The sequence below is a fragment of the Taudactylus pleione genome, unplaced genomic scaffold (assembly GCF_031769625.1).
Source record: "Taudactylus pleione unplaced genomic scaffold, aTauple2 ptg000053l, whole genome shotgun sequence".
Classification (NCBI taxonomy): Eukaryota; Metazoa; Chordata; class Amphibia; order Anura; family Myobatrachidae; genus Taudactylus; species Taudactylus pleione.
In genome coordinates this window covers 11,161,137-11,178,448 of record NW_028284455.1, presented here as the reverse complement: position 1 = coordinate 11,178,448, position 17,312 = coordinate 11,161,137, and the positions used below count along the sequence as shown (strand labels likewise).

General features: G+C 45.2%; 1 protein-coding gene across 4 annotated transcripts in view; it reads left to right on the top strand.

The window, feature by feature from the left end:
* The window catches only part of TBC1D5 (TBC1 domain family member 5), a 728,182-nt gene that overhangs the window by 395,771 nt on the left and 315,099 nt on the right, over nt 1-17,312 (top strand). For all 4 annotated transcript variants that reach the window (XM_088463373.1, XM_088463358.1, XM_088463381.1 and 1 more), the window contains 2 exons: nt 16,759-16,848; nt 16,940-17,014. In XM_088463373.1, the coding sequence (XP_088319499.1) occupies nt 16,759-16,848; nt 16,940-17,014 (165 nt within the window). The remainder of the gene's footprint in view (nt 1-16,758; nt 16,849-16,939; nt 17,015-17,312) is intronic.

Below are 17,312 nucleotides of genomic sequence, written 5' to 3'. Positions count from 1 at the left end.
CCCCAGCCTGGGCTGACTAATCGGGCTTCAGCTGGGGGACCCGGTGAAAGGGCTCCCTTGGCTGTGGCATTAGCCCCCTGCTAGAAAAAGTTTGGTGCTGGTTCTGGACAATACAGGGGGACCCTAAGCATTTTTTCCTTCTGTATTTCCAGAACCATGACCGGCTCAGAGCCCAGTGCTGGTTGCACAGAATACGGGGGACCCCTACGTCGTTTGTCCCCTGTATTTTGGCAACCAGGACTGGTTCTGATTAGCCCGGTGCTGGTTATGTAAAATACAGGGGACTCCTATGTCATTTTTCCCCTGTATTTTCACAACTAGGACCGGCAGTGAAGAGCCCGGAGCTGGTTGTGCTTTAGGGGGAGGGGGGCATAGATGCATAGATAGATCTCACTTATACATCCATGCATCTGTATCTAATTGATTTTATTTTCTCTGATGCATGCCCAACGCCAGTGAGCCCCTCTGTAGCCCGCTGATGCCCCTGCGCACTGCCCCACTGCTCCGCACACCTGCTGCTGCCACTGCCCTGCACTCCTGCAGCCCGCCCCCTGCAGCCGTCTCTCCCTGTGCACCCCCAAAACACATCCTGTGTGCCGGTATTCCTTCACCTGCGCTAATGTACCATTTTGTTGCCCTTCTCCCCTGCAGGTGGCCCGGTTTGCTCCTCCAAACCCTGATAGTTAATACATTTTATAAAAAGCAATGAACTTCCATAGGCAAAAAACCTTACGGTTTCACAGGTCCCATTAAGGCTTCTTAGACATGATCTGAAATTTCACAAAACCTACTGAATTTGTGACACTCAAACTTAAAAAAGCAATGAAATCCAATCATTAAGGCTGATGCCTTAATGGACGTGTTCCTTGCGCAATACAGACATGGTATGCCATCACACCCTGTGGTTAACTGCAGATTCAGCACTCTCACAGAGTGAGAATGCTGTCACTCACAAAATGGTGGAGCTGCTAATTCACAGAATTGGGTGCTCACTGGAATACATACATGCAGTCTATGCAACTGAGGTCTGAGCAGAAGATAGAGCTGCGCAGATGGTATAAGAGTGGCGTAGATGGGTGAGACAGAAAGGCGTGTAGGGGGGGGGGGAAGGTTAAGCAGTACCGAGGGGGGGGGAGCCAAAGTGATGCAGATGGGTGGAAAACTGGTGTGGTTAGGGGGGAAAAACAAAGTGATGCTGATGGGTGGAAAATAGTGGTGTGGATGGGGAGGACAGAGCAACGTGGGTGGGGGTACAGAGTGGAATGAACATGGGATGACAAAGCAGTGCATATGGATAAAGACAGATTGGTGCAGATGAGGGAATACATACTAGCACAAATGGGAGAACACAAAACAGTAGGGATTGGGGAAGACTGTAGTACATGTGGTGGGAGACAGAGTTTCACGGTTGGGGGGGACAGAGTGGTGCAGATGGAGGAAAAAAGAGTGCCACAGATGAGAGGAAGACAGAGTGGCGTGGCTGGGGGGAAGGCAGTGGGTGCAGAAGGAAACAGAGTGGCATGGATGCAGGGCGATGTGGCTGGGGAAAGACAGATTGGTGCGGATGAGGGAACACAGACTAGCACAGTTGGGAGACCACATAGCAGTAGGGAGTGGGGAAGACATAGCGGCATGGAGGCGTATAGGGGAAGAAAGTCTAGACAGAGTATAATAGTTTTAGCAAGTAGTTAGTGTGTATTTTAAATAAGATGGAAGTATGGAGTGAGAAGGATGTTTTAACCCAGTGAGATTGTTGTGGTGATTCAGTGGGAAGATTGTGGGCACTAAATGGGATGTGGGAGCCACATAACTGCTAATATATAGCAGCATGGAGGCATATAGGGGAAGAAAGTGTACATCCATAGACAGAGTATGATATTTTTAAAAATAAGGGAGCTGAAGGTGTATTCTAAATTAGATAAATGTATGCAGTGAGAAGGATGTTGGAAGCCAGTGAGATTGTTTTGGTGATCAAATGGGAGGATTGTGGGCACTGAGTGGGATGTGGGAGCCACATAACTGCTCTAAACTCAGTTGCATAGACTGCATGTGTGTATTCCAATGAGCACACAATTCTGTGAATTAGCAGCGCCACCATTTTTGAGTAACAGCAATCTCACTCTGTGAGAGTGCTGAATCTGCAGTTAACCACAGGGTGTGATGGCATACCATATGTGTATTGCGCAAGGAACATGTCCATTAAGCAGGGCCGGATTAACAATGGGCCGGATGGAGCTGCAGCTCCAGGCCTCCCATCAGAATAGGCCCACAGCAACTGCTGTGTTGTTTCTGTTGCTGTACACAGGAAAAAAAATTGCCTGCGGCAGCAGCCTGTCGCTGTCAGTGGACGTTTTAGGCCACGCCCCCGGCCCCAACTCGCGACCCCTTTCTCCGCTTCCAGCCGCTGACCCAACAGATCAAAAAACTGCTGGGGACATAAATTCAATAAACATGGCGGCGCGCACTGCACACGCAGTGACCCGGCGCCTCCTCTGTGTCACCACGTGATGTCAGGACGTGTGACATCACCAAGGTGCCACCCAGCCATCAGCGCGCCACCCTGAAGGAAGCAGCAGCAGCACAGGAGTCCTAGGAAGCCCCATGAAGTAGCCCTGAGCACGGTATGGTGACTGAGCCTCTTGAGGTGAGGTGTCAGTCCTGCTTATTGCCAGCCTGGCTGCTGCTGCTGCTGAAATATTAGGTATATATATAAGAAAATGCTTTATCTATATTTTTAATATATACACATACTTCAGGCTGCACTTGCACTGCAGGCTGAGGTGTGTGTGTATATATTAAAAATATAGAGAATACATTTTCTTATATATATATATATATATATATATATATTTGTGTTTAAATATAAGTGTGTGTGTATATATTATATATATATATATATATATATAGCATAATCCTGTATATATTTAAAATATACAGAGCATGTATGATTTTTCATATATATATATATATTACACAGAAACACTGTATATAAAAATGGTCTGTAGCTTATTCGAACCAATATACACATCATATATATTATTATTTCACGGGTGGTATGTTTTCTAATTCTCTTTCCAAAATAGGGTTTATAGATGTGAGTTGTAAATTATGCTGAAATTAATATCTCTTGAAATTATTGATTGTATGTTTTACTCTTTATATGTGCAATATGTGTTTTTTATTATTCTGTTCACAATCAGAATAATGTGCATTTATATATATTAATAATGCTATTGGTGATTTATACGAGGACGCTTCGGTCTTGGGGCCCCTCTAATATCAGATAAATACATACATTTATTTCCTATTTGAGCAAATTTTATTAAGCTAATTAAGTATTAAGCTAATTAAGTACGGAATTGTATTAGTGGTAATGCACCAGATGGGTGTGTATGTATTGCTTTTCTATAGTACCCATTGGAAACAATTCCTGGTTATCTGGCATTAATGGATGGCTGGTAATGGCCACTAATAAGTGAACTATGGGCCTGATTCAGAGCCGCTCGTAAGCGGCCGCTCGTTCGTTCTGACCGATGTTCGCACATCTGCGCATGCGTACGGATTGTAATACGCATGCGCGAACCAGTCAGTACGGCCGAAAATCGTTTGTTCGCTATATAGCGAATGCCTGCTATTTTGAGTGACAGAAGGAGGCGTATGTGGGTGGTAACAGGGGAAGGTGCTTGAAAACGGGGGTGTGGAATTCGAACGCAGGCGTGCTTAAAGGTCAAAATGGGCGTATTAAGGGAGTGCATAATTAATACAGCAGCGTCATTGACCACGCCACTTGGCTTTTTTTTACTCAGAACTGCTCGCAAAATAGCGGTTGAAAAAACCAGCCACAAGAATAGCGAGCAGTTCATACGCTGTTCGATGTACTCGATTAATCTAATAAATAGCGGACATGACGTATGGTGCGAGCGGCAAGGGGGCGTATTTTTCAAAATTACAACCGCAAGTTTTGCTCGCTCGTTCAGACTTAGAGGCGTGAACAGAACGCAATTAGCGAACGGTTCATTTGAATAGCCACCCCTTGTTTTAGAACGAACGACCGCAAATAGCGAGCGGCTCTGAATGAGGGCCTATATCTTATCCCAAGTACGTTTACAATTGGCTGATAATTGTGTGTAATACACATGGGTATAATATTGGCCTGATTCAGAGTCGCACGCAATGCCGATGTTCACATAGTTGAGTGATTTTCTGCTATAAGGCGTGCAGGAAAATTCCTATAATCTTGTAGGGTGCATGTGATATATCGTGTGTACGCACAAAGGTGCTGTGTGATTGAGACGCTCGCTATCAGAAATCTCTTGGAAAAGTTCTGAGCATTCCTGGGATGTGGCTATGAAATCGGGCAAAAATGATCCATCCCATGGGCGTATTATGGGAGTGTCGCTAAAGTGTTTTCATACCCATACGCTGCAGCATATATATATATATATATAATTATTTTTTTTCAGTAATCAATAATATAACAGGTGGTGTATGCTTCATACAAGCAAAGGGGGGAAGGAGATGTATGTTGTCGAAAGTAGGCGGTAGCTGTACCCTCTCCATGGTACTACACATACCCCATGTCACAGACCACACTACCTGTGCAGCCCACAACCCCATAGCGGGATGCCGACGCTTACATTCCAGCACCAGCATCCCGACCGCTGGGATGCCGAAGGTAAGTAGCGGGGTGGTGGGGAGGATTAGGTTTAGGGGTTAGGGTAAGGCACTATTGGGGGGTTAAGGTAAGGCACTATTGGGGGGTTAGGGTTAGGCACTAGGGGGAGGGTTAGGTTTAGGGTGCGGGTAGGGGGAGGTTAGGTGCAGGCACTAGGGGGGGAGGTTAGGATTAGGCACCAAAGAGAGAGGGTTAGGGTAGGGAGAGGGGGAGGGTTAGCATACCGACAAGCAAGTGTCGGTATGTTAACCCTGTCTGGATCCCAGCATCAGAATTCTGACCGCCAGGATCCCGACTGTCGGTATTTCATACTGATCTTCCCCATAGCATTGGCCCCCACATTACTAGTCACACCCCCGCCGAGCTGGTAACACCTCCTGTGGCAACACACAATAGGCCCTTCTTAAATGTCAGCTCCAGGCCCATGTAGACCATAATCTGGTACTGCCATTAAGGCGTCAGCCTTAATGATCGGAATTTCATTGCTTTAATAAGTTTGAGTGTCACAAATTCAGTAGGTTTTGTGAAATTTCAGATCATGTCTAAGAAGCCTTAATGGGACATGTGAAACCGTAAGTTTTTTTGTCTAAGGAAAAAAAATATATATCTGTGCATGTGCAGAATATCAATAGCGGAATATATCAATACTATTTCTACGATTATTGACCATATTCAATTTGCATGTGCCGATCTTGTTATGAATCAAATTATTGATGTAGGACCTATGATTGTCCATCCATACTCCTTCCACTTTCCAACTCTCGTTCTGTTAAATAACGTGTTGCTGTAAGATTTCAATCATCTGTGATTTGCTGCAAGTTGTTTTATCCTCTCCCACTTCAAAACTGAGGACATTACATATGAATAAGAATTGAAGGTTTGAAAATAACAAGGTGCTCAGTCTTTACTAAAATATGGGTTCTTCAGCTACTGTACATGCAAATTGTTTGCATTCAACTATTAACAATGAGAACTAATGTGCATGTATTACTTGAATTGCTTGTTTCAGCATACAGGAGTAGTATGTGAATACTAAATCCTTCATACAGGGCCAGTGCATGGATCTTGAGGATCCTAGACACCTCCCACAACAACCACTGCAACAGTATTACTAACATGGAATAGCAGTAGCCATCAGTTTCACAGGTAAAAAGCTGCCGGGCCATTGACCTTTCATCTTAATGGCGTTCAGTAGGGGGCACCAGGTAACAAGACATGAGTGACATTATGTTACTCATTCAGTGTACAAGGCGCTTTATGCATCTTGGAATCCTAGGCTGCTGTGTAGGTTTACCTAGTAGTCCCTACCTTCATCTAGAAACTGGATACATTAGTGACCACCATTCTCATGGATTACGGCCGGGGCCAGATTTAGGGACACATGGGGCTGGGGCTGAAAATGTTCAAGGGCCTATTGTAAGAAGCAGAGGAGGAGTGAGCAGTATTAGTGTGGGTGTAGCCAGTGCCATGTGGGCATGTACGTCCCATCTGCCCCAACGTCTCCCTAAATATGTAAAAGTATGAAAATTGCATAAGTTTGTGAGAAAAATAGAAATACATTTTTAATATTTATGAATTTTGACCAAACCATGTAGCCAACTAGTGGCCAATCATCATCATGCTGTCATTATGATGGGCGGGGCCTGGAGCTGAAGCTCCATCTGCCCCATTGTTAATCTGGCCCTAATTACACCCATAACCGATGGGTTTCAGGATGATGCAGCATCACAATAACTATATACAGTAGTGCTGCGTTCTTCTTATGAGCGTATTTCTCCATGCTCCCATCACTTCGCACATGCGCAGACCACAAATGATAGTCATTCTAGGGAAAGGTAGGTGGATGAGGGGAATTTATTTTCTTTGTGTTTTTTTTTTTTTTTTTTAAATGGAGTTCTCCTTTACGCCTTGAAATAGAAATGTTCACGTTCTAGAAACACAATTATTAGCCTCGTCCTGGGCCATGAAATGTCTTCAAATTTCACAAAGCTTACATAATAGCAATCCATATATAAACATGATATCTGCAAATTGGATTCCAAATGACAACCAATTTCTGTATTCTTTCTACATGAATTATTACATATTGAGTGGTAAGGCACGTGGTTCCTTCAGGAGAATAAGTTAATACAGATACTAAATGCAAAGGCCATAAATAACAGCGGAAACAATCTTTTAAATGAATAAAAACTGATTAATTACCTAATTCTCTGAACACTAATATTTCTAAAATCTAAATTTATTATTAAAAAAATACCTAACCATGCAGAACAGGCAATGGGAGTGCAGTAAAGCATTCTTACTGTCGTCAGTGATTATAGGAAATGTCTAGCTGAGAGTTATCTGAGGGGCGGAATACATATTGGTAAAATCACAATTCAGTTTTATTGTGATTAGTAGACTTGAATGTAACACACGGAGGAGCCACATTTACACAGCTTATGAAAATCTACCTCACTGTGCTAATGAGTTTCCAATTTAAAGTCAACATGACATCTTCACATTTTTTCATTGAGTTTGCGATGCACCTATTACCTACACGCAATGTATTAGGTGTTGATCTTGTGGCGTGTGTCATATCCATTTAAATACAAGCCAGCAGCAATCCACTAGGATTGGAAATAGCAGCGTAGTGATGCCACTGGTTTTAGTGAAACGATAAGTAACATTCTTATTAATGCAGAGATGTAAACATAAGTATTTAGCATGTGATGTTACCTTCATGCCACGTGTAGTTAATGTATCAAAGATGACCACAAAATAATTTAAACTTGCATTCCGTTAGAGAAAAAAAAAACATATATGTAGTACACAACCCAGCACCATATTAATTTGCTATAGTGTGCTGACATGGGAGGACTGTATAAAAATGTTAAAATAGTTAATATTTTAATTAATATACTGTATACAGTAGTTCTTAGTACATAGCAAGGCACATTCTGTGGTGCAACAATTACATACGTTACATGCATGTTTGGTGGAAAAATGTGTATATACTGAAATGTAACGCTTAGTACTTTGTATCATGTGTGCTATGGTACAAGCTGGTGTACAATTTTTTATATTGAGAAAATAACATGCACAGCATGGCAAACTAATACTGTCGAACACAGCCTCCATATACTGTAGCTCCACATGCCCAGCATAGCCAAGGCTCACATACCACTAGATAGCCTGTATGCACCATTGCCAAGAAGTGACATGCCAGCATACAGCGTAATGTAGCCATGCAAGAGATCAGATTGCCAATATAGCCTCACATTTTCTTGTTTTACAGCCTCCCTCATATGCTCACACAAAATCTCGTGGCATGTGAAGATATATATCGTTATATGTGATAAGTGCATCATTATTTTGCCAAACCATTAATGTAATGTATGTATGCATATTTTGTAGTAAAGTGCTGCTTTTTTTATTTTATTTTCAGTTCACTGTAATAACATGCTTAAAATAACTTTGCTGCGTGTGATGCACTAATGAACATGTATCATTCTAATCTACAGTACATGTTCATGTAATTAAAATAATTTGAGGTCAAAGGGGATCACCACGCGGCTCAGCCAGCCCACAGATTTTAACCCCTGGGTTGCCTGTAGCAACTCAAGGAAGACTCTCATCAATTCACTTCTGCCTTGCCTATTGGTCCAAACTCCTGGCTCTGGGTTCCATTACGGAGCCTCCATGATGTTGTGGCCAAGAAGTGCTGAGTCATACTTGCCAACTCTCCCTGATTGTCAGGGAGACTCCCTGAAATAGTAGCAATCTCCCTGACTCCCTGAAGGGTCTAGCAATCTCCCTCATTGCACCATACACCCATTATATAGCTGTTATATACGGATTGGATATGAAATACCGATGGCTTAAAAGGCGTTGGTTGAAATCCCGACCCTGGAAGCCCGACACATCATAATCCCGACGCCTGCTGGTAAGTATATTTAACCCTCCCCTCTCCCCCCCCTAACACTAACCCTCCCTTGTGGGTGCCCAACCCTAAGACTTGAGAGGTAGTGCCTAACCCTAACCCCGCCTCCCCGCACCCTATACCTAACTCTCCCTGGAGGTTCCTAAACGTTTCCCGGTCGTGCCTAACCCTCCCCTTCCCCTAGCCTAAACCTAACCCTCCTGGGGGGTGCCTAACCCGAAGTCCACCCGGTGGTGCCTAGACCTAACCCTCCTCCCCCCCCCCCTGGCTAATACATCGCAAGGCCTGGCTTTCCTACGTTCCGTATGTTGGGATTTCGGCGTGGGGCTAATGATAGGCATCAGTATTTAGATGCCTATCTGTAATCCCATGCCAGGTTTTCAGTGTCGGGATTCTGGTGGTCGGCATTTCGACTGCCGGTATCCTGACTACATTCCGTTATATACATGTGGAAAGAAAGAAATCAGAAATATATACATTGGTTATAAGGCACTATACTCCCAATGGCTACGTATTAGGTTTCTTGTGGCCACTAATGTGTAAAACACAATACATATAGATTTTACTAAATGTTTTGGGACTCAGTTACATGTGGATGTAAGTCAGTTTTATGACACGCCTCTCAGATGTAGCAGTACACGTCCACTTTACTGTCGCGCTCAAAGGTGTTGCTTTCATAATCTCCCTGAAATGCTTTTTCAAAAGTAGGCAAATATGTGCTGAGTATGCAACATCATGATCTTGCATTGCAGCTGAGCAAGTCATACTCTTTGCCAGGGGTTTCCGGACCACTCGATACGCTACTTTTCAACTACCCCACTCTTACATAAATCCAGCTGATAGATCTGTTTATACACGCCTACTGTATATTGGGATTCAAACTAAATGTACATTTGTTTATTTTTTTAAAAACACCCCCAACCCCTGTATATTTACTGTGTGGTTCCTGTATTCTGAACCCCCACAGGTTACACAGTACTCCACCCCTATCCTGGTCAATTAATGGGCAGTGTTCCAATCTTCAAATACTTGGAATTCTTTCAATAAATACAGAAAACATTGTAAGTGTATGAAGAACAAAATACGCTTTTTAATATACTGTATATACACTACTGATGTGAGCTGCCATGGGGTCCAACCCTGAATACATTACATAAGATTCACTTATTCAGCCTTGATTGAGCACCAATCCCAATCTGTACATGGGCAGTGTATGCACCAAGCGTATTGTGCAGCTCCTAGTATACTGTACTCCACACTAGGGATGAGCGGGTTCGGTTCCCTGAGAACCGAACCCACCCGAACTTCGGGGATCCGGGGCGATCCGAGCCCAAGCTCGGATCTCCCTGTCTGCCCCGGATCCCTCTCCCGAGGCAAAACCTCGAGATCTGCTGTCGGATCTCGAGGTTTTGCCTCGAGCGGCCATTTAAAAAAAAATGCCTTTGCCTTTAATGGGCAAAGTGCTGATTGGCTGACAGAGCCGTCTGTCACGGCTCTCAGCCAATCAGCATTATGGTGCTCATTTGCATGTAGCACGGACTTGTGAGATCCGTGCTACATGCATCTGTGTGATTGACAGTGACACAGAGCACAGATGGGTCAGTGAGACCCGTCTGTGCTGCTGTGTATTTCAATGACACAGATGCACGCACGGACCAGGAGATCCGTGCTACTTGCATCTGTGTCATTGACACAGAGCACTAACGGGTCCGTGAGACCCGTCTGTGCTGCTGTGGTAAATAAAAAAAAAAAAACCTGTGTAAAAAGAGAAAAAAATGGCGTCCTCCCCCCCCAAAAAAGAGCAACCAGCCCCGGGCATTAGTGACCCAGTGCTGGGTGTGCTTAAATACAGGGGACAAACGACATAGGGGTCCCCTGTACTTAAACACAACCAGCACCGGGCTAGTCAGAACCAGAGCTGGTTGCCAAAATACGGGGGACAAACGACGTAGGGGTCCCCCGTATTCTGCGCAACCAGCTCTGGGCTCTGATCCGGTCCTGGTTCTGGAAATACAGGGGAAAAAAATGAGTAGGGTTCCCCTGTATGTTCCAGAACCAGCACTGGACTTTTTCTAGCGGGGGGCTGATGCCACAGCCAGGGGAGCCCTTTCACCGGGCCCCCCAGCCGCAGCATCAGCCCTGACCGCTAGTCAGCCCAGGCCGGGGATCCCTGGAGAGCTGGGGACCCCCCCAATAAAGGGGTCACCCTCTCCAGGGCACCCCAGGCCCAGGCTGATAGCCCGGGGCTATCCCCGCCACCCCTGGTGGCGGTGGGTGGCGGGTTGATTGTGTGGTGTGGTGTAAATAAAGAATATCAAACATTGTCTTTACAAGTAGAACTGCAAGTCCCAGCAAGCTTGCCCCGCATGCTGGTACTTGGAGAACCACAAGTACCAGCATGCAGGGCATTAAGGGCCCACTAGTACCTGTAGTTCACCTGTAAAAAAATGTTTAAAAAAAACACAGGACACACACACCGTGACAGTATAAGTTTATTAAACATACATACACACACACACATGTACACATACTCACCTATGTAACCCTGTAGCATCGGTCCACTTGTCCGGTAAAGTATCCCTAGGGGACCTGTGAAAAAAAACATACTCACCATCTCCTATGCGAGGTTCTGTCCTCTTCGTTCCAAAGTAGGCATCCCCGGACTTGGCAAAAAAAAAAAACGAAAACGCGATCCACGAACTTAGTACCGTTCTATAGAACGGTACTTCCCGAATGAGAGCTTAGCGGCGGGGTATCACCATGGAAACCCCGCTGCTAAGCGTTCATTGGCTGAGAGAGGCCATCTCCCGTCTCTCTCAGCCAATGAACGGCTCCCTCCATTGTAGTCAATGCTGGGAGCCGCAAGGTTATTAAAGTTTACCCTGCGGTTCCCACCATTGACTACAATGGAGGGAGCCGTTCATTGGCTGAGAGACGGGAGATGACCTCTCTCAGCCAATGAACGCTTAGCAGCGGGGTTTCCATGGTGATACCCCGCCGCTAAGCTCTCATTCGGGAAGTACCGTTCTATAGAACGGTACTAAGTTCGTGGATCGCGTTTTCGTTTTTTTTTTTTGCCAAGTCCGGGGATGCCTACTTTGGAACGAAGAGGACAGAACCTCGCATAGGAGATGGTGAGTATGTTTTTTTTCACAGGTCCCCTAGGGATACTTTACCGGACAAGTGGACCGATGCTACAGGTTACATAGGTGAGTATGTGTACATGTGTGTGTGTGTATGTATGTTTAATAAACTTATACTGTCACGGTGTGTGTGTCCTGTGTTTTTTTAAACATTTTTTTTACAGGTGAACTACAGGTACTAGTGGGCCCTTAATGCCCTGCATGCTGGTACTTGTGGTTCTCCAAGTACCAGCATGCGGGGCAGGCTAGCTGGGACTTGCAGTTCTACTTGTAAAGACAATGTTTGATATTCTTTATTTACACCACACCACACAATCAACCCGCCACCCACCGCCACCAGGGGTGGCGGGGATAGCCCCGGGCTATCAGCCTGGGCCTGGGGTGCCCTGGAGAGGGTGACCCCTTTATTGGGGGGGTCCCCAGCTCTCCAGGGATCCCCGGCCTGGGCTGACTAGCGGTCAGGGTTGATGCTGCGGCTGGGGGGCCCGGTGAAAGGGCTCCCCTGGCTGTGGCATCAGCCCCCCGCTAGAAAAAGTCCAGTGCTGGTTCTGGAACATACAGGGGAACCCTACTCATTTTTTGTCCCCTATATTTCCAGAACCAGGACCGGATCAGAGCCCAGAGCTGGTTGCGCAGAATACAGGGGACCCCTACGTCGTTTGTCCCCCGTATTTTGGCAACCAGCGCTGGTTCTGACTAGCCCGGTGCTGGTTGTGCTTAAGTACAGGGGACCCCTACGTCGTTTGTCCCCTGTATTTAAGCACACCCAGCACTGGGTTACTAATGCCCGGGGCTGGTTGCTCTTTTTTGGGGGGGTGCACGCCATTTTTTTCTTTTTTTACACAGGTTTTTTTTTTTTTTACCACAGCAGCACAGACGGGTCTCACGGACCTGTCATTGCTCTGTGCCAATCACACAGATGCATGTAGCACGGATCTCCCGGGTTCGTGCTACATGCAAATGGGCACCATAACGCTGATTGGCTTCCTGTCTGCCACTGCAGTGCCACTCCTAGATGGGCCACGTGTTTGTGCCGCCCCCTTGTGTCGCTTAGCATAGTCATCCAGCTTCCTCGGTACAACCTTTTGGCCTAAAAACAATATTGTGAGGTGTGAGGTGTTCAGAATAGAGTGGAAATGAGTGGAAATTAATGTTATTGGGGTTATTAATAGCGTAGGAACAAAAAAAGGCCCATTTATGTGATTTTAGCGGGTTTTTTTTATTTTTTAAGAAAAAATCCAGATCCAAAACACAAAACCCAGAACCCAAAACACGGAAGGGTGGTTTTGGCAAAACCAATCCAGATCCAAAACACGAAGAAAGATCCAGATCCAAAACCAAAACACAAAACACGAAAAGTGTCCGGTGCACACCCCTACTCCACACATGCAGACATCATGCATGTTTTACTAATGCCAACAGATGGTGCAGCACACTGCAGAGGTTAATTCAGCCATACTTTATACCAAAAGGAACATAATAATTAGGCAAAATGAACCTAAAGCACTCTATAGAGATGATACAGTGATGTGTCCGCTTTCAAATATATTCTTTCTTGCAGAGTAAATCACCCAGCCATAAAATAATGTCTGTCTTTTAAAATCCTGTAACTACAGCACTGTGGAATGCGCTAATGATATGTAAAGTGTATTTATGACATTGGTGATTTAGGAAGAAAAGCTTTTCCTTCCTGCATTTTGACCACATACACTATAGTCACCACAGTGGTGTCTGTGTTTATGCTCATATACACAGAACAACGCTCAGCTTCTGGTGGATCAGGCCATAGCATGGCAATTGGTGTTGGTCTTTATATTCTTTGCCCCACTATGTACCTGTTTTGTATCTTTGGATCCAGGTCAAGAAGTGCAGATCTTTAAGTGATCATTTAAATTCCTATTTTTTTTTGGTGTCATTATCTTTTTACAGTAGAGGCATGCAGGTACCTTTTTTGTTTTAACTCCTTCATAACTGGAGGTAGTTATACTTTGTCTTCATCAGGGACATAATTTTTATTCCTAAAGCTGGGTACACATTATACGATCTATCGTCCAATGGAATCCGTATGAGATGCCGGCAAATATCGATGCTGGAGGCCTGAATGGTACAAAATCCCGACAGGGGCAAGTAGGTACCCTAACCCTCCCCTCTCCCCCCCCCTCTAACCCTAACCCTCCCTTAGTGGTGCCTAACCCTAACCTCCCTGGGGGGTGCCTAACCTACCCCTGGTGGTGCCTAACCCTAACCCCCCTTCCTGCACCCTAAACCTAACCCTTCCAGGGTGGTGCCTATCCCTAACCTCCCTCCGGTGGTGCCTAACCCCCCCCTTACCGTAGGGTAACCCTCCCTGGGGGGTACCTACCCCTAATATCCCCCCAGGGGTGCCTAATGCTAACTCCCCCATCCCCGGCTAACTGCGCTTACTTACCGCCGTCTGGACTTTCGGGATTCCGGTGGTCAGGTTACCAATGCTGGTATCCTGATGTCCTTCGGGATATCGGTGTCTGCATTATGCTGGGCGGCAGGATTCTGGCGTCAGTATTTCTACTACCGGCATCCCATCCACCGCCATATAAACTGCATCCCCGTCCAATATATCACCCCAATGCGGATCAGAGCGATATATTGTACACATCATTTAGTGTGTTTGCCCAATCCGTTATTCAGTGTCGTCATTTCTTGCATCGTCCCATCTGTTCTTCTGCATATAAGATGGGTCGATGCAGTGTACGATGTTGTGCCCATCGTGTAGTGTGTAATCACAACCGCACATAGGGCCTGATTCAGACCCACTCGCGAGCGGCTGTCCGCTCGCAAGTGGGTCGATGTTATGGACTGAGCATGCGCACGACGGAGGGAGCTCCGTCGTGCGCATGCGCCAGACGCGACGAGCGAAGGAAAGTCCTTCGCTCGTTGTGTCCGATCAAAGGGGGCGTGCTGTCAATGTTGATTGACAGCACGCCCCCTTTGGTGGGCGTGCCAGGGGCGTGCCTCCCTGACGGGGGCGTTCCCACGGGAACGCCTCCCGTCAAAAGCCGGCCCACTGACATCACTAGTGATGTCAGTGGGAGTGATTTTGGCTCTGATAGAGCCAAAATCACTCCGGAGCTTGCGGTTGAAAACCTCAACCGCAGGCTCCGGCTCGCAAATTCGATGGTCGCGATGGTCTCGACCATCGCGTCCATCACAATACACGCTCGTATAGCCTGTGGGTGGTGACCCACAGCTATACGAGCGTCCAGGAGGACGCTCCATGAAAATGGAGCCCGGCCCTCATTCAGAGCGTGCGCTCTGCTCAGAGCGTATGGCTCTGAATGAGGGCCATAGTGTACAGGAGAAACGATTAATTGGATACAATCCCCAGACATGATTGCTGCCGTTCAGAAGTTTGCACAGTGTGTACGCTCTATATTGTGTGTTATGGGATTTAGTGAAATCTATGACTGTCGCATAGTTTGTGACATCATATAATGTGTACCCAGTTTAAGTATACAACATGTATCTAAATTTTACAGTAAATATAGGGATTTTATTTGGTTGCATGCTGAACTAATTATAGGGATGCAGTCGGATGCCGATGGTCTAAATGCCATCCGTCGGCATCCCGACTGTTTAATCCCGGCAGGTATCTAATGATCGGCATCGAAATCCCGACGCCAGTCTTTAGACCTACGCCGGGAGCCGGCACCCGGCTTACCAATCGAGGGTAAGCCGGGCACGGACAGCTGTGGGGGGGGAGGGTTAGGTTTAGGGTTCCCAGGGGGACTTAGGGTTAGGCACCCCCCGGGATGTTAGGTTTAGGCTAGGGGAAGGGTGGGGTTAGGGTTAGGCACCCCCCGGGGGACTTAGGTTTAGGCGGCGGGGAAGGGGGGTTAGGTTTAGGCACTTAGACGGGGAATTAGGGTTAGGCACTGGGGGGTAGGTTAGGGTAAGGCACCCCTAAGGGAGGTTTGGAATATGGTAGGAAATACTTACCTAGGACAATCAGGATTTTCACTGCTGCCGGGCTCACGCTGTCTGGATTTAAAAATATAATTTAATTTATTTTCAGAATTCTGTATGTGAATACAATGATAGTATTGGAGCCATTCTGCATGGATCTATTAGTATTGTTTGCATGGGATTCCTGGTTTAAGTTTCCCATGTACTTAATGATGTCACAAAGATCTTCTCTAGCACATGTGTAAGTGCTCACTATTTCCTTATTTCACATAAAGCATTTACTCTGATTTAAACATGTAATGATCGTGGAGCGAGGAACTTCTCTGTCATTGATGGTAGGGGATTCAGTCAATATCCCGGCTGCGGTGTTTCTGGCGGTCCGGTTCTATTAGTGCAAGTGACAGAGTGGAGATATGTTTAGAAGCATTTTACTGTATTTTAATTATACAACTTTTCACTGCATAGTAGTAAATGGAACAACTGAGCGTTATCATTTTTACTAATATTGATAAAAAAAAATTACTAGAGCATTGCTAGCAATTGAAAATAGGTTTAACTGGATATGCAAGTTAGAAAATGAAATCAAATGGCACATTATTTATTATAGTTTAGTGTAAATGTTCATCCAATTATTTGTTAATAACTCCTACTGTCATTGTCAGCTGGAATATTCCGTGTTTCAAACCCAGACTTTAATTTTATACCCACAAGTAAATTAACCCCATTCAGAAATTGTATTTCTTATTATTAGCATTATATAATATACATTGCTAGTTTACCGGACTCCCTCTCGTCATCTTCCAGTATTGACTTCTCATACTACAAGTCTCCCCCTTTGTGCCCTGTAACAATTCTCTTTCTGTATGAAGTTCCAGTGAGCTGTCTAGCATCGATGCTGGGTTATTTATAAAGAATGTTGTGTTAGAGTGCCACCTATCCAACTTATTATCTGCGCCAATTATTTTCACTTTTCATTTTCTTACAGCCTTATTTTCTATGTGTTATTTTTTTCCCCTGATAATCATTGTCCTTTCCTAAGCTTATTTATAACACATTTACATTTTTTTTATTGGCAGCTGTTTCTAAATGTTTTACCCCATGATAGAAGCCAATGGATAAGTGAAACGGTGCAGTTAAGAACACGGTATAAAAAGATTAAGGAAATAGTAAGTGATATTTCCACTAATATCCAGTGCTGTGTTGAAACAGTGTTTATTTGCAAGCAATGTGATGACGTTCTTTTTTGCCTTAATTTAGCATATTACAAATCCACGGAAAGCTGCTGGACAGCAAGATTTAATGATAAATAATCCATTGTCACAGGATGAGGGGGTAAGTAGACAATGTCATGATTGATATGTAAACCCTTTCTACCACCCAAACAAAATTTGAAGTGATCTGTCCCGGAGAGGCGCCCATTCTGCTTTTAAGAACATGTAGCCAAAGTCTGTCAAAGCGCAGTGAAGCTGTCTGAGCTTTCAGTTCATAAAAGGGCTTTTCAATGCATGCGACTCCTCCCATGCATGTTCGGAATAGCTGAGCAGGAACCACTATAGCGGATGGACCAGCATCACTGATCTCCACTCCTTCTCACTGCTACCAACATCTCATCATCTAAGTTCCGCCTACC